Below are 24215 nucleotides of genomic sequence, written 5' to 3' on the forward strand. Positions count from 1 at the left end.
CCATTTGTGCTGACTGCTTGATGGAAGATGAATTTCACCAATGAAATCCAATCCCCATTGAAGGAATTTCACCATTTTTTTTTCTCACTGGAACTAGATTGGCTACCCAATCAAAATATCTCAATGGAAGTATTATTTTAGCATCAAGTAGCTTCTTAAGTTCTTTTTCAATAACAGGAAGAAGGACAAGATTAATTCTCCTCAATTTTTGTTTGAAAGGTTTTGCCTCTGGTTTTAATGGAATTTTATGTTCAATAAGAGATGTATCATATGTTTTTAATTCATTATAAGACCAAACAAAAACATCTTTGTAGGCTTTAAGGAGGGCTAAATATTTGTCTTTGGCTTCCATTGACAGGGATGCAAAAATTTTAACATTTCTGATTTCTTTAGAACTTCCAATGTTATAAATTTCAATATTTTCCTCATGTGAATTTGATAGTGGATTTTTGGGGACATCATTATGATCAAAGAGCTTCTCAAGAGGGATTAACCCTTTTGGAATAAAATTGTTAGATAATTGAATAATGCTATGATCAACAATTTTAGAGTCAAATTGTGGTGTTTGATTTTCGTTGTAAACTTCAAGATTATCAAGTTGTTCTTCCTCAACTTGCAGGTTTGAGAATTCATCAATGACTTGCAAAAAGGATTTTAGCTGCTCGTCATCATCAAAGATTTGCTAGTGCTTAAGATTGTCGGGAATAGATGGTCTATACTTGACTTGAATTTGATACTGGACAAGCATTTGATTAGGAAATTTAAAAGAACTAGCAAAAACAACCAAGGAATTTGCATGCATGTTTTGATCTCTAGGAATAACAGTGATATTGAATGCTGAAAAGAAATTTTCAATTGAATCCCAAATCTCATTCCTATAAGATCTTAGTCTGGGGTGCTTAGTTTGACACTGATTCCTAACTTGTTTGACAATAAGTTTAGAATCTGTTAGCGCTTGAAATTTCACCTCAGGCTGAGAAAGGTAAACCTCAAGGCAACATCAAACCATTTAGCCTCGTAGCTAGCCCTACGGGGCAGGAGAAGGCTCTCTCCGGTCTATCTCGCAAAATCTCCAATAAATGAGATGACCAATAAGGTATCACTGATATTAGGCTAGTAAACTGATCAGAAAAATTGATTTTGGGGTTTTTGGGTTTTTGGTGGCAAATTGAGGAGAGGGCAATTTTGGGTGCGGGGATTGGACACAGTTTCTGCAGGGGGTTCCTTGGGGCAAGGTAGGAGACAGTATTAATGCCTTTAACTGAGGTGGATGGTCAGGAAAGAAAGATGAAGAGCTAAAGAGAGCAAACAATAACTTTGAATTCTCTTTAGACAGTAGAAAACATTGAAATTAAACAAACTTAAAAACAGAGCATGGCAAGCATGAATTCTTACTTTAACACTTAATTTGTTTAATGTGCAGAAGTAAAGAAAGGAAATGAATCACATAACAAAGCTTACAAGAACATTGAGAAACACACCATCAACACATGAGTCCACAAGAATCCCAAAGAGGACTGCAAAACCCTGGTCTTCCTTAGCCAAAAATTGCAGAGATACAGTGAAATAATACAATGATAGCTTCTCCCTCAAGAGTCCAACCATGAAAATGAGCAAGAAAGTACATAATATAGATGATCTAACCTCTTTCCCTGCCTCCATGGGTCGAGCTCACTATCCTAGGAGCTGTTTCAACCACTTCTAAACTAAGCACTACAAACTAGGCAGTCAAAACAACTTGCCTCTATAAACTTGAAAACCAATTCATACATTTAATTTTTTACCTTTTTCATAAATGAATCTTCTAGAAGAGTTACAAAAGGGTAAAAGTGTCTAAAAGGTGTCACAATTACATCAAAGAGGATCATCATTAACCTCAAAAAGTCAAACTGAGTCAAATCTGCGTTTTCTGGGCTGTATAGTGCATTTTTGGACAAATCTGCCTGACGGGTCGCGCCCCCCTGCCTGACGGGTCGCGCCCCTTTGGAGCTCTGTTTGGGGTACTTGCAGGTGGCCAAATTGAGCAAAAGTGGGCTTGTTGGAAAGGTCTGTGAGTCTACTTTCCAACCCAACTGGAATTTTTGAATTTGGAGTTCATTTGCCCTGTCAAAAACCAATTCTCCCAAGACAGCTTTCTGCAGTTCAAAAAAGTGGCAGAAAGTCAAATTTTGCATGTATTTTGACCTTCTGGAGGCCCAAAAATCCATAAAAACTCAAGTCCATCCATGGGCATATGTAACTTCGCATGACAAATCAGGAAATGCTAAGTTTTTGTGAAAAGGAGTTGCCCTGATGAAGGGTCGCGCGGGGGGTGAGACCCGTTAAAGAGCCAAAACCTGTAAATTACCAAAAAATGCCAAAATTACCCAAAATTCTCAAATTTTTTTGGGATTTGAGCTGTGGCTAGGCTATTGAGTGCCATGATCTTTGAGTGAAGCCTCAACCAAGATACGGAGGGGATTTGGCCTCTTTCTCCGTTTTAGAGCCTCGGTCAACCGCCTTTGAAACATCTTCATTTTGGCCTTGCACACATGCATTCTTGCCCAGTAATGGTTTTTCATGTTCCTCAGCAATATCTTCTCTTGGTTGGCCTTAGCCAATAGCCTCTCCAAGTGTGTGTTCTCCTGGATGAGCATAGACTCTCGGTCAGCAGGCAATGGGTCACCGGGTCTTCTACGGTTCAAGGTTCGGTCACTACGAATCCTCCATAGCTCATCAAGTGCTTTCTCCTCCTCCAACTGTTTGTTGCGCTGCTCCAGGTAGGTGATGGTCCATTGGGCACCCTCAAATCTCCTCTGCAAAGCATCATTTTCAGCTCTGAGATGCTGAATGATCTCGTTTGCCTCTCGGCTAGGAGAACTGGCCTCAAGATCGATCACCTCAGTGTCTGGAACTCCTGATGGACCCTCATGAATCATGGGCTGTTTGCCCCTCTGTGCTGCCTGTGCTGGTGAAGGAAGTGAGGCCCCTTCCACCTGATGTGGAGATAACACTCGCTGAGCTGAAGATGAAGGCGAGACCCCTTCCACCTGCTGTGGAGATAGTACTCGCCTGGCTACTGCAAATAAGGCCCTTGGGCCTTTCTGATAGGTGACCAAAGGTGAGGAGCTGACATGTCTAGTGACAGGGATGTGATGCCGGTGTGACGGTCCTCTCTCCTCGTGAACAACCTCAGGATGTGGCTGTGATGGCGCTGTGAAAAACTCACGAGAGATGAACTCCTCCCATGAGATGCCCTGCTGAGTCAACTGATGCAATACTACTAGCTGAATCAAACCATAATGGTGAAGGCTCCTGTACTGCTGTGCCGGGGTCTTCCTCTGCAACATGGGCACCATCCTCTGAATGTTCTGAAAGAAGAAAACCGGGATGTTCATCATCCTCACTCGGGTGAAGTGCATCAAAAGGCGAATGTGATAGGAGTACACCTGTGAAAATCTGCCCTCACAGGTAAAATAGTGCATAATAAGCCTCATGATGGGAGCATACTCGCTCCGGAGAAACCTGAATGAAAAAACACCCGCCAAATGTCTCATGAATGGTGGCCGGACATAAGGCTCAAAGTGAACAGTATCTAGCATCTTGCGCTTATTCCACACCTCACCAACATTAGGTATCCCTGTAGCATGTGAGATCACCTCGGGTGTTAATGTAAAGTTCACCCCTGCAAGATTGACATGTCCATCATGGAGGTGTAAAACAAAAAGGCGGGCCAACTCTCTGTGGTTCTGAATCCGAGAAATCCTCTCACAGAACTCATAACAAGACATGTACTGAAAACAAGTGACTGCCATAGGACAGGGCTGTAACTCTGCTAAAGAAGTGGGCTCCTCTCGCTTATGATGTCCACCCTTACCACCCTTACGAGGCCTCCTCTGTACCTCAACATCTGCAGATGATGAATGGTCATCACTTTGCTCGTAAGTTTCGGTTTCTGACATAGTTTAGGAGCAAAGTGGACAAACTGTACTGCTGTCTCTGCCTGTAAAAAGTGCTGAATTCTATGCTGTTTCAAGGGGAAAAAGACATGAGGGAAATGTTAGGGGAGGGACCTTTTTACAAGGAATTGGGAATATATAAATATAACAGGGAATTTTTAAGGAAAATGTTGCAAACCATTATGCATATAGGAGTACATATTTAAAATCAGGGATATTGGGAAATCATTTGCAAAAATCACTGCATATGGGAAAAACATGTATGAAAGTGAACATATGGGGATATGAAAACATGCAGCATTAATAGGGGAAGATAGGGAAACATATGCACAAAACGGCTGACATATTCACCAACATTTTATATTGTTGCATATGGTAGAGGGAGATTAGGGTTTTGAATGCTTTGGGAGAGGGGTAGGGTTTACACTTTTAGTTATTAGGGAGAAGGGAGGATTTGCATTTGATTTATAAAATAGCATGGGAGAAAAATAGGCATACATACAAGTGTGAGTGGAAAGGGGAAGGAGGGAAACAATTACAAAGGGAAAACACCTTGAAACAACACAAACCCTAGCACATTTTACCCATTAACATTGCAGTCATATGAAGAGGTTTCACTTGCACAATTTCGATCATTAAAACATGTTTCATGATATCCACCAATCATAACCAGCAACCATTTCAAGTTTAGAACACCTACCTCAAACGAATTTATGGCTTGGAGAGCGTTTGAGCAAGTTTAAAATCAATTTGCAGGGAGACAGCTCGACGGGTCGCGCACCACGCCCAACGGGTCGCGCACCTCTGACGGGTCGCGCCCGTTGTATTTTTACACTGTGGAAGACCCTCTGACGGGTCGCGCGCACCTGACGGGTCGCGCACCTGGCCTGACGGGTCGCGCACCAGTCCAATGCCCGAACTCGCTCTGTATTCGCTCCTTTCTCTCAATCACTCTCTCAAACCTCTCTTGCAAGCGTCTAGGATGCACAATGAGAGTGATAGGAGGGAATTTGGGGTTTTTATAAGTTTCATTTGAAAAAATTTCATTCACAAACCCACTTTCTAATGTTTTCTCTTTGACACTTTATAACACTGACTTTTTGGTTTCTTTTGTCCTGAATTTGACTCATTGAGTGCTTTGAATTAATTCTTTTTGCAGGTAGATCATCTAAGGGATCTTGGCAAGGGGACCAGGGTTGCATTTTGTTCGCTGAAGACTTTTGAAATTTCATCACTTATTTACAAAAACTTGGAAAATGACCTTGGCTTTAAAAACAGAGTTTTTAAATCCAAGGTGAAGATTAGCTGTACCAGATAAGAAATCTTGAAGAAACACTTTTACAATCATCCCTCTGGCTTGCTGAATACTCATTGACTTTTCAGACACATGACCTTGTAAACATATTTGACCAAAACCCTAGACCTAGGAAATTGACCTCAAGACAAGATAAGACAAGCTTGAAAGAGCTTAATGACTGAAATGACCTGAACCAGCAATGCCAAGAGGGGTACAACACACCAGCTCCTCCATCAGGGTTATGGCATGCCTAACGGGATGCAAAAATTGACACTGATGAGACACCTAGATATGCAAATGCAAAGAGTTTTGATTGCTGATGGAGGGCTTAAGACCGACTCTAACAGAATCACTGTATACACTTAAATTCTGCACCTTAAGACTTCTTGCTAATTCTAATCCTAGCAGAAAGGCTTCATACTCTGCTACATTATTAGTTACATCGAATTCAAGTTTATATGATTGGGTAATATTTTCTTTATCTGGTGAAATTAATACAATTCCAGCTCCTGCTCCTTCCTTTGAGCAAAAACCATCAAAGTACAATTTCCAAATATCAGTTTTGATGGTTTTAGGCTTGTCAACAATGTTTTCAATAGTAAGCTGAGTATTTTGTGAATTATTAACTGATAATTCAAAACACCCAAAGTCTTGGTCAACCACATAAATAGGATGATTCCTAGCTTGATCAGATTTACAAACAATATTCATAAATCTAACTTCTCTGTATAATCTAAGATGCTCACCCCCATATATCGAAATAGTGGCATAAGACATGTCCATTTGTAGGCTTCCTCCTAATTTGGCACAATAAGATCTTGATAACAATGTGCCAAATTTGGGAGGGATGTCAGTGACTACAATATCTGAAACTACACTTTTGATAGGGATCTGAGCTAAAGTAACCACCAAATCTTTAATAAGTCCAAGAGAAGGTACTTTTTTGGAGTCAAAAGTGTAAAGATCATGATAAGTTCTAGTGATTTCTAATTGCAGCTGGTCCATGATTACCTTTGGCATCAGATTATGGGAAGCCCCAGAATCTAACATACAATTATATAACAAGAAATCATGAATTTTCAGTCACATAAAAAGGTGGTACATTCTCATTAATCATGTTCGAGCTAGGACCAAATACCACTGAGGGTTTTTAATCTTGCAGGCTTATCACATCCCCTTCAGCATCAACACTGGATGACTGAATCCATTTAGAAACTTGGTTTTTATACCCTGGATTCTTTGACAGTTCAGATAAGGGAATTGGTATTTTAACTCTTTCCAGTGCTCTTTCAAAATTGAAAGTTGTCAAAACAATTTTATCAATTAGGCTTCTTTTAGCTGTTTGATTCAATGGTTGAATGATTGTTGTCTGGGTTTTGGCAGATTTGATTTGAGGTTCATTTACAATGGGCTTTTTGGAGGTCTACCTGGCCCTGACCTAGGTCTTAGATCGTATCTCCTGTTCAATTTTGCAATAAAAAATTCAGAAAAGGCCCGATATTTAGAAATTTGATCTCTTCTTGATCTTAAGAACACTGGTTTAAAGGGTGAGAAACAGTAGCATTATGTACAGATGAATGATCTAGATTATTTATATCTTTAGACTAATGTCATCTGGTTGTTGGTCATCAATCATCAATGGGGGTTGGATCTGTTGATCAGTATTCGGTCTCTGCAAAATTTGAGTTTGAGGGACTCTTCTAAATTGAGTTTGAGGTCTAGCAACAGTTTGTTGTATCGTTCTAGGTTGAGTTTCTATCTTAGAAATCCTATTAGAAAGGTTTCTAAGTAATGATGTTATCTCATCTATCTTTTGATCATCGTTTTTGGTTTTTGAGGAAGACCCTTCTTCCTTAGCTTTCATTTTTCTTTCAGCCTTTTCAGCCTTGGCTTTGAGTTTAGATGATGCTGACCTATTAGCCTCAACTTCTATAGCGTTAGTTTGCATGTCCTGTAAGGTAGGGGATGTCCTTTCCCTAAGCATGATTGCAAAGTCATCATCAAAGGCTTTGGAAAACCTAACTTTTGCTGCTGTAACTGGAGGTTTACAATCAGGAGGCATCTTGTGGTAAAGTTTATTGAATCGTTTAATGAAATCTGCCATTGGTTCACCAGGGTTTCTTATAAGCTCTTCAAATTCTATAAGATAGTAAACTGGATCGTTTTTAACACCTCAATATGGTAATTAATTCATTCCAAGAATGAATTGAATCAACTCTCATTTGTCTAAACCAAATCCTAATGTTTGCCTCTAAATATTGAACAAATAATTGCATATATACATCCTCATGTTCTATGTTCATATTATCAACAAAATCTAAAAAGGCAGTTAGATGATCTTTTGCAGACAAACCAGTTTCCCCATTAAACCTTGGTAGGTGTTTCAAATACCCATCAGGAAAATTATTGAGCTGGTTGGGAAGATGCAGGGCAGCATACCTAGCTTGAATAATAGGTTGAAAGGCCATATTTGAAGATGAAGATGAAGATGATTCAGTAGAAGAGGTAGGAGATGATGTAGTGGAGGATGAAGAGGAAGATGGTGAAGTTGTGGGTGAAGATGGAGGTGTAATAGTAGGAGGAGGAGGATGGGAAAGTGGAGGATCCCTAAAAGTTTTAAAAGGTGTTTTAATAACTAACTTCTGAACCTCTGTTTCAACTTGTTCTTTATTTTCAAACAAAGGGTTTGAATATACAGAGAAAGTTTCTTTAGGTTGGGCAGAAGTAGATGGAAATGTATAATGAGTGGGGGAGATAAAATCAGTAGGTTTTAGCTCCAGTAAATGTACATCTAGTTCTTCTTCTGACTTGGGTGAATCTGAAAATATTTTAGGGAGTTTATATGATTCCAAAGATTGGACTAAGAGAGCTGACTGCAGATCAACTCCTTTAGATAATAGTTCTAAAACCCTAGGTGTTAGATCAGCCAAATCTAATTGGGATGGAACAAAGCTAAAGGGATCAGAAGCTGAAATATCTTCAGGCTGTAGTGGTACAGAAGAAGAAGCAGAAGCTTCAAGTCTCCTTCTAAACGAGGCTTCTCTCACCAGTCTCTCTGGATGAGATAAAGGAGAAACAATTTGAGAATCAGAGTGAGATTTGGTATGTTTTGAAGGAGCTAGCTAGATTTTAACCTACAATTTCTTTATTCACCTTAAAGAAAAATTCTTAATCGTTGTCCCTGGGAAAATACTTCAATTTTTGCCCCCCTGCAACAGTGTCAGTCTGATGTTGTCCTCTGCGATGACTCTAAGTCAATTAATCATGCCAGAGAATCTAAAATGTTTTATTTGTTTTTAGAGTTTTTGGATGACCAATGTTATGAACAATTTGAAAACAGGTGCTTAAGCCTTAACAATTTCTAAGTTGGATGAAAGGTCTGCTATTTGTCTAAAATAGTTAATTGATTTAAAATGAGTGAATAACAGAGGCTTGATGAAATATAACTTCCTAAATATTCAGATAGAATATTTGATTGGTTATAAGAAAAGAATACAGGCAAACAACGTTTCTTGTAAAACAAAATATATTTAATCTAATGCAGATGGGATATAGAGGAGTTTATAATAACAAATAGTCTTATAAACTAGTCCCTAATTATTGTTTATAACTTCACAGGGGATTTAAGACTGACTGATACTCAGTATGATCTTACCCAGATCTCTGCATAAAGGCTTAAATACATGAAGAAAGACATAATGAAATAAGCACATAAGAAAAACTTACTAGGAGACAAACTATAGTAGGCAAATTCAGAATCCTTTCATTAACTTGAAGCAAATCTCCAGCTCGGTTACAATTCTGTTCTCAAAGCTCATCCAAGGGTTCAACCCTTAATAACTCGAAGGAGGAGTTATTTATACAAAATAAAAGTTCTTCTAGATATTTTTCAAACAAAAATACAAAAATAGTACAAAACTATAGGAATTTTAAAACTGCTAAGTGCTGGCACTATCCTTTAGGAATCTGTTGATGATGTGGTCCCCAAAAAGTGTTGCCCAATTGTCTGTCAGTTGTTGATGAAAGTTACTTGATAACTTCACACAAGTGATCCCATCTGTCTTCACTTGGTATAGAAAGATTTACCAATTTCCTGTAAACTTCATCAACCTCGGTGTACTTTTCAAAAGTGGGCTTATTTACAAAAATGTGTTTAATCTCATGCTTAATTGTTAAGTCAAAATCTAAAGCCTCTAACATTTGTTTTCATGTATTGTGACCCTTTATACCTTCAAAACATGCTTTATCAGTTGCTATCATATAAATCTTTTGGTAGGTTTCTTCCAGATTGATCAATCTGTCATTTTGGGCCACTAATCCTGGTAGTCCTCTCTGATTGAGTAAATTAAACTTAAAATGAAACCTTGGAACAAAAGTCTTCAAAGTTTGGTACTTAGTCTCTAATTGAGTCATAAAGTTCTTTTTCTGCAAAACCTTCTTGATCTCCAAAATGGTTTCTGTTATGTCTAGAATCTGAATCTGCTCCAACTCGGCTCTGGTTTTTGAATTAAGAACTCTCATCATGTCTGTAGTTCAATTGGTTTGTCCTTAAGAAGTTCTTTAACTTCTTCAATAGCTATCTAACATTTGTTTATAAGTTCCTCTTGCTAAAAAATGATTTGTATGGAGGGCCATACTTCAGTTATGGCCTGACTAATATCTGCCCAAATGTTTTCCTTGGCTTGGGCCAAGGTTTGAGCCATTAATGACTCACTTTGCAACTCTTCTATCCTTCTGGTCAACCTGTGGGTCTTCTACATTTCTTCAACATACAGAGTGTCATTTTTTATCTTCTGAACCTCCAGATTCTTAAATTTCTTGTGAAGCCTTTCATTTTCTTGTTTCTGGTGAGTCAGCTCCTGTAAGACTTTGTTCAAATCTCCTGCTATTGATGTAGATTCTGCTGTGGTTGATGTCGATTCCCCTGCTGTTTTGGACACTGTAATAGGAATAGCTATAATAGGAGCTATAACTAACTGAGTAGATTGCTCTTTTTCCTTAAGCAATTTCTCAATTTGCTCTTCCATGGTCTTTATCTGTACATTCTGCTCAATGATCAGCTTGAGCATTTCTTCCTTGTGCTGTTCACTTTCTGCTATCTCCTTGGTCTGAGGGTCCTCTGTAGAAGGCAATTTGAGCTGCTTCCTCAATGCTGTAATATCTGCATTTTTCTTTTTGATAATATCTTCTGCAACTTTAACATCAGTAGGGTCATATCCAATTTTAATCACTAAGTCTTCTAATGACTTGACCCTATTATCCTTTGCTAAAGATGATATCTTTTCAATCTTCAATTGTGACTGCACATTTGACAGAGCAGTTCTGAGTTTTGACAATGCCATAGCAATATTGGTCATGGTAGAGAAAAGCATCTCACTAGACTGCCTATGCATGTCCATTTGATCAATTGGGTGTATATGATTAACATCAAAAGAAAATATAGTCTTCTTGTAATTAGAAGAAGCCTAGAGAAAAAACACTTGAGCCTGTAGAAATTCCATTTGCATTCTACCCTTTTCGCTGTCAAAAGCTGTCAACAACCTGTGCTGTGAAGTAGAAGTTTGCTTCCAAAATTGTGCATAAACATTTGCCTTTAAAGCTTCATTCTTCTGCTTAATTTCAAGGAAATTAGTGAAGATGTTTGGCTCCTCTGTTTCACTTGCTCCTGCAGATTGGGTGATTTCTAACAAATTCTGTGAAGTTGAAGAAGAAGATGGAGTAGTGATTACAGGTTCTTCTGTCCCTATAGAAACCTGTGAATCATCCAAATTGATGATTATAGGGTCCTTCTGACCTTGAGTAGTAGTAGTGCCTTTGGAGTCAATCCTTGATTTCTTCTGATAATGAATGAATTCCTTTTCATGATTATAGGGTCCTTCTGACCTTGAGTAGTAGTAGTGCCTTTGGAGTCAATCCTTGATTTCTTCTGATAATGAATGAATTCCTTTTCTCCAATGGCTGATGATGAAGATCCTTCTTTGGGCCTCTTGTCCTGCTTGGTGTGAGAAGTAGGAGTCTGAAGAGTAGAAGGAGGTAAACTCTGTTCTTTTGCTTCTTGAAGTGTATTCTCCTCCCACTGTTCTTGATTCCTGAACTTCTCAATCTCTGGTCTTGGTGTATGATAAGGTGTGGTTTTGAATTCCACCCTTAAGTTGGAGATAATACTAAATGTGTCATAAGACCAGGTGAAGCTTGGTTGGAAACCCATCTGTTTGAGTATTGCATCTGCTTCTAAACCTGCTGATCTAGTATTACAAATGAATGATCCTACCTGTGACTTTATCTTAAACTGAGATTTCCTCTTCCCTGAAATAAAATGAAGTTCATCCATATTAATCATTTGCCTAATATATTCCAGAGAGAAAATTCTCATTGGAACATATTTGGGCAATTTATATGGAGCCAATTCGCAGCCATATACTCTAATCTCTGTATAGTTCTGGTAAAGATACTAGTCTCATGTTCTAGCTTGATCACTGAGATGTAGGATCCTTTTGATTTCTGTACTGATCCTGGGTTCACTCTGGCTGCTGAGAAGTTGTGCAATTGGGTGAATGAAACAATCAATGAAGTCTAAAAATTTGAACTCAGTTGAGTTCTTCCTAATCAATGAGGTCCACTATGTGACTGCTTGATTCACTTGTTGATCATCCTGCTTGTGTAGAACAATAGGTAACCTGTCTCCCTGCTGAAAAATAATCATATGTACTAGCACAAAGGAGTATTTAAACACTCCTTCAGTAGTAATATTCATCAATTGCTCATGCATAGTTTTAGCCAAGAATTGACTGTAATTATACATGAAGGCAAGTTTGTTTTCTTTAGAGAAAATGGATAGATAACCTAGAATAGATTCATCTACCCATTGATTTATTTGGTAGCCTAACAAGCAAGAAACTAGGGAAATGATGTGTTTAGCTCTCTCAGGGAACATGGATTCTTTTTAGGGAGTTCAGCATGTTCTGGGAGAAAGATCTTAAAAATCTGAGCTCTTTGAGGGAAGGTGAGCTTATGATATAGGTCCATTAATACTGCAGTGGAGAAAAAGCTAAGGGAATCATTTTCAGGGATCAGAAGCATCTTGTTGATAATTTCTGGGGTGATAGATATCAGAATGTCTCCATTCTGAGCTACCACAGTTCTCTGCAAAGGGTTATACTTAGCTTGGCACCACATGACTAGATGAGGAAAAGAATGGGTTTAAGGAAACATGTATAGGGGCAAATGGGATTCCCATAGATTTATTTCGTCTTCAGAATAAATATAGGTCTGTTTAAGCTAATTGTATAATTCGGACATGTCGAATTCACACTCTTTGTTTGTGATTTTGAAAAACTGGTCAGCCAATGGAATGTGATCCAGGTCTAAGGCATCAGAGGCTTTTGGGTTTTCTTGTAATGAAGAAGAATTGGAAGATGGTTGATCTTTTCTCTTAGGAGCCATGATTACAGAATTGTAATGAAGGATAACAGAAAATAGGAGCACAAATACCTTAAGGTGACATGTACTGGTTGTAAGCTCGGCAGTGGCGTAGAAGGTAAAACAGGAACAATGAACTCAATCAAATAGTGAAAGAGCAATTTAAGAAAAATGGCATAATGGGGCGAGGGGATTATTTATAATCGGGATAAGTTTACCATTATGGGAAAGCCGTCACTGATCGGGACAATGGGCATTTAATGCAGAAGGAGAAGAACAGTAACGAGAGGAAACAGATAGTGGATAACGGATCGACGACAATGGATAGGGACATGAGGAATGCAATGGTTGGAAGTGGAAGGGGCAGAAAGATATTACCGTTGACACGGTATCAAGAAGCGCGAGAAAACATATAGGCGGATTTTAGGGGGGGTGGTGGTAAGTGGTAATGAGTGGGGGGGTATGAAGCGTGGAGGAGGTGGCACGTAGTGGGGGGCCCATGCGAATAAAACTGCTTTTCGCACCGCCCCCCTTTCTCTTATCACATATCATAGCGAGGGGGTGCAAAATGGCTTCCTTGCCGTTGATCTGGGCGGGGAAGCGGATCACCGTCCTTTTGAGTTTGATCTTTAGCGCTTCATGACAAAATCGCTTTTATCGTTTATGACTTTGACTAAAAGCATTTCAATGTTTATTTACACAAAAATTAATCACCGTTTTTAAAGGTAATTAAGTCCTAATTAAAACTTAATCTAACTTTGGCGCATTTAGACTAGCAGCTATTATTTGCCTAATTCACTTGTAATCCTAATCTAATACAATTTTGGCCAAAATTTGAGCATATTAGGCCATTAATTTATTATATTCTGTCCTATCTTCTAGTGTTCGACCAAGATTAAACAATTTGGTGAACTTATTCTCTAATCTAAAACATAAATTTAATTGATTTGATCAAGATTAAACTATATGACCCAAATCAGAAGAAATGGTTGTGGCATGTAAACAAGCTGCACACAAAACCTTGATTTATTACAATGCAATTTATTTCTATGAAGTGGCATTTAAACAGACACACTTATACAAATTTTGATTTTTTTTTGATGGGGTTTTATTTCATTTTTTTTTTCATACCCTCTTTTATAAATAAAAACTAACTTATCAAAAATAAAGCATGTTACAATAGACTGAGCGCTGAAATGGCAGGTTGATCAACTGACTGGGATTGTGACTAGCTGCCCTTGATCACACATTTAACTCACACTCATGAGATTGTAATTCAAGTTTTCAATGAGTAGCACATCTTTTGCTGTGGCTTTCTTGCTTTTGAGTTTGACTGTACCATTTCCTATTACCTTTGCATAGCCATCATTTCTGAAAGAGACTGTTCCATCACTATCTTCCTGCATAGATACAAATATTTTCTTATCCCCTATCATATGTGTTGAGTAGCCACTGTCTACATACCATACATTTCTATTTCTTTGAGCCTTTAAGGCCATGGCACAACTTTCGTTTTTCCTTTTCCAAACCTTTGAAGGAGCCTTGACAACATGCTGTGGTTCCCTTGGAGAAGTGATTAACGCGTAGTCTTTAGCCAAATGTCCAAAGTTGCTACATCTGTAGCATTCTACCTCATTACTCAAGTATCCAAATCTGTTATAATTATGGTTGTAATCTTCCTGAGAGTTTTTGGGATAATCATTCCTAGAGTAACTTCGAAAGTTGTTTATGCTTGTGGCATAAGCTTTACAGTTTACAACTTTATGTCCAAAATTATTGCAAGAATAGCAAACACCAAGAAAGAGTGTTTGATACCTGAGAGGAGATCTTCTTCGTGATGCTATTCTCCAAAGGCCTTCTTCTTGAGATTTCTTCTGCTGATTTTGCATCTCTTCAACCTTCTGTTTTGCCAGCAAACTTTCTTCCTTCTTGATGGAACATAAGTGCTTTTGAGAAAAGCCATGAGAGAAAGAGTACCCACTAAAATTTCAGAATGCTTCTATAGAATTAGAATCCTTAACATGGTAGAGCTTTTGTTTTGAGGTTAGGTAGGAGTTGGAACAAATCATAGAGATCGGGTTTGGGAATATTTAAGATTGATAACTGGCCAAAATAAGATTAACAAAGATATTCTAACTATAGGTTTTGTAGGAATTGGGCTGTATCCTCATGGTAGTAGCAATGATATGGATATGAAGGACATAAATATTGTGCTTTAAGACTTAGGGTCATTACAATGTGTAAATCACATTTTTTTCCATGTTATAGATGGTTTATGATAATGATAAATTGATAAAATGGCTTGATACTTGCTTCCTTTTGCCACACTCTTGCTTAGAAGTTACCATTCTAATACACTACTTCTGTTAAAAATATGTTATTTTCGGTATTTACATTCTAAATATACAAGGTACATAATTTCCCACTTACCATCAATTTATGTACACTAAAGTAGGTTGAATTTAGATTCCCTGTCTTTTTTGCCATGCACAACTGGTTCTGTACCTGTTTTTGTGTGGAGTGTGTTGAGAATAATGCTTATAGGAATGAGGTATTGATTCCTCTTTCTTGATAATTACTTGTGAGTTATGTTGACTTCTTTTACTTTTTATTAGTTTATCTTTCATCAAGCATTACCAAATTAAATGTATAAGAGACACAAGATGTAGGCACTCATCCAGGGCAAAACCCTCCAAGGGGAAAACCTAGTCCAACTCTTCCACTAGTAGGTTCAAATCAAGATGAGACAATCCAAGATCCTTTAGACCTAGACAAAGATCTCCTCCAACCACCAACTCAACCCTTCCTTCCAATAGATGATCCCTGTCAAAGTCTCCAAGTAGCAATTACAATCTAGAATTTTGACCCCCAGCTACAAATTTCCCCCCAGAAATAGAATTTTGGACCTGCAGTAGATTCAGAATTTCGGCCCCAACTACAACCTAGAATCTTCGCACATGTGAGAGATAGATTGCCCAAGAACTTTGATTTGGGTCTTCGTAACTTCTTCCTTCCTTCTCCAGCTACTTCGCTCTTCTTTCTGCTTCTATCTCTTGTAGATCGAACTTGATGAGTGAGTGCTCCAAATAGGTCGAGCTGCCTCTCTCTATATATAGCCTTTCTGTTGGGTCGAATAGCCCTAATCCATGCCAACTTCACGAGGATAGGGCCGACTTGGTGTGGAGGTGACAAACAACCTTTTTGACTCAATTTTTTTTTACATGATACAAAAGCCCAAGAAGGGTCTAATAAAAATGACAATGACTCTATTGACTCAAGACAAAACCTAGAAGCCTTCAATGGAGGCTTTGACCTAGAAAACATTGACCCAAGCATGAAACCCATGCTTTAATAAGTCATTTTCTTTAATAATAAAATTTCTTTTGACAAGTAAAATTATGAAGACCGACACTAGTTACATTCTTCAACACTCCCTCTTAACTAGGGAGGTATTCATAATTACATACATATATAGGTACATGGAAGATCTCAAAATGATATGAACTACGAAGAGTTCTAGCACACACAGTGCTACAGATTAGATACCTGACCAGGGTACTCTAATCGAGTGGGACTAAGGTGTACTCAAGCTTTAGCCACTCTAGGTACCATTAAGATTTTAAGCTCTAACACCAACCTAGGGATTTGGGTGCGTATCCAAGGTTGGAGCTCCATGACCAACGCCACCCTCCCTACTTCGGGATCTAGACATCAACACATAGGTCGACCAGATGTCCTCCCAAGCATCTTGTTGCCACAAGATGCTTCATCTCTCCATATCAACTAAATCTGTAACATCAACCAATCCAAGCATGCTTCTGAAATATTCAAACTTCTTATTCGGAAGAGATTTCGTCAATACATTAACTACCTATTTATCCGTCATAATATTTGTAGCTTCATGACCCCATCTTGTACCAAAATCCTAATGTAATGGTACTTGTTATTGATATGCTTCGTCCTGGCATGGAATACGGGGTCTTCAGACATCTTGATGCTGCTTTGATTATCACAATTTATCACTGTAGGATCTAGAGGCTTTCCAAACAAATCTGACAAGAGTTTTCTTAACCAAACAACTTCTTTTCCTACTTCACATGCAACAACATATTCTGCTTCAACACTACTTAACGCAACAGGATCTTGTTTTCTACTCATCCATGAAATCATTGTAGATCCCAAACTGAAACAATCACTGGTAGTGCTTCTTCCATCAGTCTCACTACCACCCCAATCGGAATTGGTAAAACCTGTTAACTTAACTTCCTTTCCATCATACTTTAGGTAGTGATGAATTGTTCCACGTAGGTATCTCAAGATATGCTTGGCAGCTATCTAATGGTCATGACGAGGCTCCAACTGAAATTGAATAAGAACATTTATAGCAAATCATATATCAGGTCTAGTATTTACCAAGTACATCAAAGAGCCCACCAACTTACGATAGCTTGTAGGATCAACGAGACTAGAGTTGGAGCTTCTCAACTTCTTGAGATTAGTGATCATGGGAGTGGTCATAGGCTTGGAATCCATCATACTAAACTTTTGTAACATCTTGATTATGTACTTACCTTGACCAAGATATATCTCACCGGGTTTTGCCAAACTTCCAAGCCCAAGTAATAGTGCATGAGTCCCAAATATTTCATTTCAAATTCTGTTGCCAACATTTTCTTGCATTCTAGAATTTTGCGCTCCACACCTGTAATAAACAAATCATCCACATATAGTAGTATAATGACTGGTTCATTCTTCACTATCTTGATGTAGAGGTTTGCATCGACAAAACTTTTGACGAACCCAATCCTTAAGAGATATGCATCCATCCTTGCATACCAAGCCCTAGGAGCTTGCTTCAAGCCATATAGAGCTTTCTTGAGTCTGCAAACATGTATCCCTGCTATTTATCTCAAAGCCTTCCGATTGTTCAATATATACTTCTTCATCAATGGTTCCATTTAGAAATGCTGTTTTGACATCCATTTGATGGATATTCCATCCCATAGTAGCAGCTAGCGAAACCAAAGATCTAATAGTAGTATACCTGGCAGTAGGAGCAAAGGTTTCTTCATAATCTATTCCTTCCTTTTGTGAGAAACCCCTTGCAACAAATTTGGCTTTGTATTTGTCTATGCTTCCATCTACAACATGTTTGATTTTGTAAATCCATTTGGAAGTGACAATAGATTTGTCACTTGGTCTAGGAACGATTTCCCAAACCCCATTATTCACGATGGATTGATATTCTTCTTGCTTTGCCTTTTTCCATTGTTCTTGATGAGCAGATTCTTTAAAGGTAGTTGGTTCTGCTTCGATTAACTTTGTCATGTATGCTGCATATCCTGAGTATCTCTTCGGTCTTTTGCTTTCTCTGAAAGTTCCTTTAGTTGCTCCATGTCCTTCGGCATCTTCAAGTGTAGATTTTAACCAATTTGGCCTCTTCTTTGTTTCGGGAATGATTATAGGTTGAATAGGCTCACTTGGTCCTTCTTCTTCCTCTTCTTGGTTTGTAGGTTCCTTGTCATGATGCTCTTCTTCTTCAAATGGCGGTACATCTTCTTCATCGGATTCGATTGGTATATCATTGGATCTTTTGTAGGCATGGTTTTCATCAAATATAACATCCCTGCTAACTTCGATTTGTCTTCCTTCCTTGATGTCGATTCTATAAGCCTTTGATGAAAGGCTATGGCCAATGAAGATACCTTTTATGCTTGTAGAGTCCAACTTCTTTCTCTTGTCTTTTGAACATGGATGTATGCGGGACACCCAAAGATTCAGAGATGGTCTACACATGGCTTCTTCCCTGTGAATGCTTCTTCCAGTGTCATATTATTAAGGATTCTATGAGGACTTCTATTTTGTATATATACTGCTGTCATGGCTGCTCCTCCCTATAGAAATTTTGGTAGATTTTGATCAAATATCATAGTCCTTATGCATTCTTCAATGGTTCTATTCTTCCTTTCCCCTACTCCATTTTGCTCAGGGTTGTAGGGAACAATGAGCTCTCTCTTAATACTTGCTTCTTTACAATATGCATTCAATTCTTTGGAAGTGTATTCCTCTCCATTGTCGGATCTCAAAGTCTTTATCTTTCTTTCAGTTAAGGTCTCAACTTCAGACCTAAATACCTTGAACTTTTCAAATACTTTGTCCTTTGTGTTGAGAAGATAGAGCCATGTATTTTTAGAGTGATCATCAATGAAGGTCACATAGTAAAGATGGCCTCCAAGAGATTTATTAGACATTGGCCCACACACATCATAATGAATGAGGTTTAATATCTCCTTAGACCTTGGATCGCTGCTTGTAAAAGGTTTCCTAGTATTCTTTCCCAAAGCACATCCCTTGCATATTCCTTCATGATCTTCCTTTATGTGGGGGATGCCCTTTACCATTTGACTAAGAGAGGGTATTATATTGTAATGAATATGCCCATATCTTCTATGCTAAAATTTGATAGGGTTGATCTCCATGTGAACTAGGACTTGAGATGGTGTTATAACTCTATATAGTCTTCCTTCATGAACTCTAGTAACCTTTGCCTTTTCTTTTTTTTTGCTTTTTTGCTGAAGCAAGAGACGATCCTTCTATTTCAATAAACAAAAAGTAATGTTACAGCATATACAACAAAAAAACCTGACTTCACCCTGGACTCCGGAAAAATCAAGGGCATCCTGCCATAGATATGACCCTCCATTCTACAAGAAGTAAAGCGGACTTGTCAAACTTCGGTTAACCATTATGGTTTTTAACCCAAGGTCAAACTTTGCTAACCCTCACATCACTGTTACAAAAAACCTGAAAAGACAAGCGGCCCCACCAAAAAGCACGACCAAATCTGACTATCGATTCTCTTTACAAAAATGAACGGTTTGGAGAAATATCGCAAAGCCAAGATGCTCGAACATTAAGGCGCGATGGAGGGTGGTATTCCTTACCGTACCCTTGCCACGTGTTGAGAGCCTAGTGGAATCGCTCTCAAAATTCCCAAACCACTTACCATTCAAAAGCCCCGCGATCGCCTGGAAACCACTTAAAGCCTGGTTTTCCGTTCCGTAGGAGGAAAGCAGGAGAATATCCGCCGCTGGAAAGTTCCAGCCGCCCTTCCCGCGAAAGCTTGCTACGAAACTTGCCTCGGGAACATCCGCTAGCTGTAAATGAAACCTTGTATTGCAAATCGAAGTAAGAAGGAGACTGAAAAACTTACACCAAAGGCTTTTGAAACCGCTCTGAGTTTACCCTTCTTCAAGGTACCAACTAAAGAACTGAGTTTGAGCCTAGAAAGCTTCATTCCGTGCCTTTCCCTCTGGCCAAATGTCCAAAAATTTCTCTGTCCTTTGCCGCTTGTTCGAGTAACCTTTGCCTTTTCAATACTTGAATCTTTTCCCAAAAGTTTACCATATACAAAAGCAACCCTATCTCCATTATCTTCTAAACAAGAAATGGAAAGTAAATTCTTTTTCAAGCTTGGGACATAGAGGATGTTGTTGAGATGTAGCTTTGCTCCATTTTCCAGCTTCAATGATGTAGATCCAAGGTCCTTGACAACATAGTTGTTTTTGTCTCCTAGCTCCATTGCATGTGATGATGGTTCCCTTGATAGAGTATGAAGTTGTCCACTTTCTCCCATCATATGTCTTGAGGCTCCACTATCAATGATCCATGCATTGTCATCATCAAGTGTACCTGTAAGTGCAACCAAGAATCCTTCACTCTTGACTCTCCTAGATAGATTGTAGATGATCCTTCCAATCTAGCTTCCTACAATTTTCATGATATTGAGACCCATCTTCAAATAACTTTCCATTGAGGGAGTAACCTTTCCTTCCAAGATTGCTTTTCCCTTCTTCAAATGATAGCCAACAAAGTGATCTTCAACCTTCTTCCACCTTAGCTCTAATACCATGTTGAGAAATCAATGCTTATAGGAATTAGGGTTTGATTCCTCTTTCTTGATAATTACTTGTGAGTTATGTTGGCTTCTTTTACTTCTTTATTAGTTTATCTTTCATCAAGCAATTACCAAATTAAATGTGTGAGAGACACAAGATGTAGGCACTCAGCTAGGGGAAAACTCCTCCAAGGGGAAAACCTAGTCCAACTCTTCCACTTGTAGATTCAAATCAAGATGAGACAATCCAAGACCCTTTAGACCTAGACAAAGAACTCTTCCAACCACCAAGTAAGCCCTTCCTTCCAATAGATGATCCCTGTCCAATTCTCCAAGTGACAGCTTCCCAGTGGCAGCTACAATTCGGAATTTCGACCCCCAGCTACAGATTTTCGGCCCCCAGCAATAGAATTTCAGACCTGTAGTAGATTCAGAATTTTGGCCCCAGCTACAGCCCAGAAACTTCACACGTGTGAGAGATAGATTGCCTAAGAACTTTGATGTAGGTCTTCCCAGCTTCTTCCTTCCTTCCCCAACTAATTTGCTCTTCTTTCTGCTTCTATCTCTTGTAGATCGAACTTGAAGAGTGAGTGCTCCAAATAGGTCGAGCTGCCTCTCTCTATATAGCCTTTCTACTGGGTCGAATAGCCCTAATCCAGGCCGACTTCATGAGGACAGGGCCGACTTGGTATGGAGGTGACAAATGACCTTTTTGACTCAAAAATAATTCTTTTTACATGATACAAAAGCGCAATAAGGGTCTAATAAAAATGACAATGACTCTATTGACTCAAGATAAAACCTAGAAGCCTTCAATGGGGGCTTTGACCTAAAAACCGTTGACCCAAGCATGAAACCCATGCTTTAATAAGTCATTTTCTTTAATAATAAAATTTCTTTTGACATGTACAATTATGAAGACCGACACTAGTTACATTCTTCCACAGAGTGGGCTTATCTCTATTGTTGCTTGTGGCTTTAGTAACTGCAGTCTCTTTTTATGTCTCGAGAAGCTCCATTGGTCTTTTAATTTGAGCCCCCAAAATTCAGTTTTGCTCCCTACTTTCAGACATACTTGACTTGTGGTTCTGCTGTCATACTCAGTAGCCAGTGCCTAGCTATTTGAAACTCTTTCACATTTTCTGGAGATAACATGTTAAATGAGACTTACTAGATTCTTGCTTATGCAGTGGTTTTGCAGATATATTTGATGTAGACTATTTTATTCAGCAAATGGAAGGCTTTGTACATGTTGTGAAAGAGTTGCCAGGGGACTTGGCAGGAAGGAAACCAGTGAGGGTTGATTGCCATAAACGGAAAGGACATTTTGACTATGTTGAATCCGTTCTTCCTGCTTTGCTTGATCATACATTCATTGCTATTACCCCAGCAATGAGCCAAAGATCAGATCGGTAAGAAAGACTGTCTAAGCTGTTTCTAGGTATTTCAAGAAGCTTTTTCATTATGATTCTTAGGAGAAGTTGGGATCTTGGAGAACTTGAAATAAATGTTTCTCTTACATCATATTTTCTATTTCATTTATTTAAGTTTTCCTATTAATTGTTGGTGATTATGATATTACTGGAAAATCTGTGATCTTCCCATATCTTATCCTTTATGCATTTTTTCTCATGGAGGAGTGTTACCTCCCAAGTTCTCATTAAGATGTAAAAGTCTCAACCACAAATTAAAACTCTAAGGGCAACTTAGGAAGACTATCCATTGTCACTTTGGTAGCACTTCCCTTCTCCTTAGTCCGGCTCTCCCCGAACACAATGGGAGCTTCCTAAACAAACTAAGTCTAGCAAAAGGATGATGATTCGAAAGGTGTCTAGGAATTAGGATAAATTTGGTTTCCAGTAAAATGACAGCAGTAAATTCCAGATTTATAAAACAGAAATAAATTGATTTTTAATGTTTAGAGGTGGTTGAAAGGGAAGACCGGTGCCTAGATTCCAGATTGGACATACAGGGTCTATTACTGCTCAATCTGTCATCATCAGAGTGTAAAAGCCCCAAGCACCAAGATTATAGATTTAGGCAACTAGGAGGTTGGCCACTGTCACCTTGTCAACCCTTCTCTGCTCTTCAGTCCGGCTCTTCTCCGGTTCAAGGGAGCCTTCCCTAATCAGGGTTGCTGGAAATTACAGCTATGATGTACAAGGTGATGCGAAGTGTAATATTCAGCAAAACAGGTTTGAAAAAGTTGCAGAAAAAAGTGGATGGAACGATTGGAAATTAGTGCATAATCATTGGTTGATTGGAGTAATAACAATGCTAGAATGGGAGGCTGTTCTAAAGATGGTAAAGGGACAGTATGACTGAAAAGTACAAGCTAAAAGTCCCCTTTACTGGCTGCCCTGTATTGCAGAAATATAGCCACGAGTGTTGCATATGTAGAAAACACCAATATTTAAGGATATTACAGCTATCAAGAACCATGTATGAGAGGCTTCCATGAACAAAGAAGAAAATGCATTCATAAGCAAATTTCGAATGATAATGCGACATGGAAGATGGGAGCAGTACTCCAACTTCAAACCCCTAAAATATAAGTCTAGTGATTTCAGCAACTGGAACAATGATAAGAGATATGCAAACATAATAACCCACGAGAAATTGCTGGTTCTCCAAGCACATCCAAGATATTTGCCATTAAGCTCCAAGAGAGGGAGTTCTTCCAAATCCACCCATGCCAAAGTGAGGGAGCTGCTCTTTGTATAGAGTCTCTAACTCAACCTCTTACAAATAAAAAATGATATTTTTTCTATTCTAGAAAGTGCTAGAAGTTTTGTAAGTACTCAATTTAGTCCATTGATCCATTGACCTTCTTCAAACATGTACAACCAGTTATTAAGTGTGGATCTATGTGTCCCATAGGAAAAGTCAAAGCTCCAATCTGTACCCTGGAGGAATATAAAACATAAGTCAGCCACATGACTTCATATGCACGGTGGTATATGACACGGTTTATGATGTGGTTTGGCAACATGAGTTAAGCTTGTGAGGTGAAGACGCTCACATCCTTATGTGTGAAATAACTATTGAACAAATGAGGAGAGTGGCCCTAGTAATGTGAATGCAGCTGCATCCACAGTAAGCTATTTTTCAAGTGATCAAATCGTGGACCCTAGTGCAGATCCATTGTTAAAATGGCTAATGCAATAATTTCAAAGCGGCTAGATGGCGTGGCTCCAAGCTGGCTGTGCACATATTGTGGAAAATGGTTGCATATAATATACTGCCAATGTTATGTGAATACAGCCCCCTCTAAGTATGCACAAACTGATACACAATCTTATGTGTGCCATTTTGACCTATGCCCAACGTTTATCAATTATGTAGTGGCTTCCCTGAACACATTCACATGTGACAACCCTATCCGTTGTCCAACTCATCACAAGTGAAGGCAACTCGATGTAAAATGTATATACAATTGGCATGGAATGTGAAAGCTACCTCCTCTATGCACCATCTGCCCATGCTTGATGTATATCTTGAGTGGATAATCCATGGGTTTGTTCCCTGAAAAGGACCCACTGCTGCTCATATGACAATTCATAACAATTAAAAATATTTCCTTTAGTAATTTCCCCACCATAATGTGTAACGACCGCTCCTCTCAATTCGTTGAATGTAGGCGGCATTCCTCATGTGACCCTAG

At 38.7% G+C, this 24215-nt stretch overlaps 1 protein-coding gene across 5 annotated transcripts in view; it reads left to right on the forward strand.

Moving 5' to 3' along the window:
- Positions 1 to 24215, forward strand: part of LOC149238759 (O-fucosyltransferase 13-like) — a 232106-nt gene that overhangs the window by 19718 nt on the left and 188173 nt on the right. For 4 of the 5 annotated variants that reach the window (XM_089373185.1, XM_089373187.1, XM_089373183.1 and 1 more), the window contains exon 6: positions 21742 to 21963. The exons of the other annotated variant lie outside the window; for it this stretch is intronic. In XM_089373185.1, the coding sequence (XP_089229311.1) occupies positions 21742 to 21963 (222 nt within the window). The remainder of the gene's footprint in view (positions 1 to 21741; positions 21964 to 24215) is intronic. 5 annotated transcript variants of the gene reach the window in all.

Source organism: Pinus tabuliformis, chromosome 8, assembly GCF_031772625.1.
Source record: "Pinus tabuliformis cultivar Carrire ecotype Pingquan chromosome 8, CPIR1, whole genome shotgun sequence".
In the NCBI taxonomy this organism is placed as follows: Eukaryota; Viridiplantae; Streptophyta; class Pinopsida; order Pinales; family Pinaceae; genus Pinus; species Pinus tabuliformis.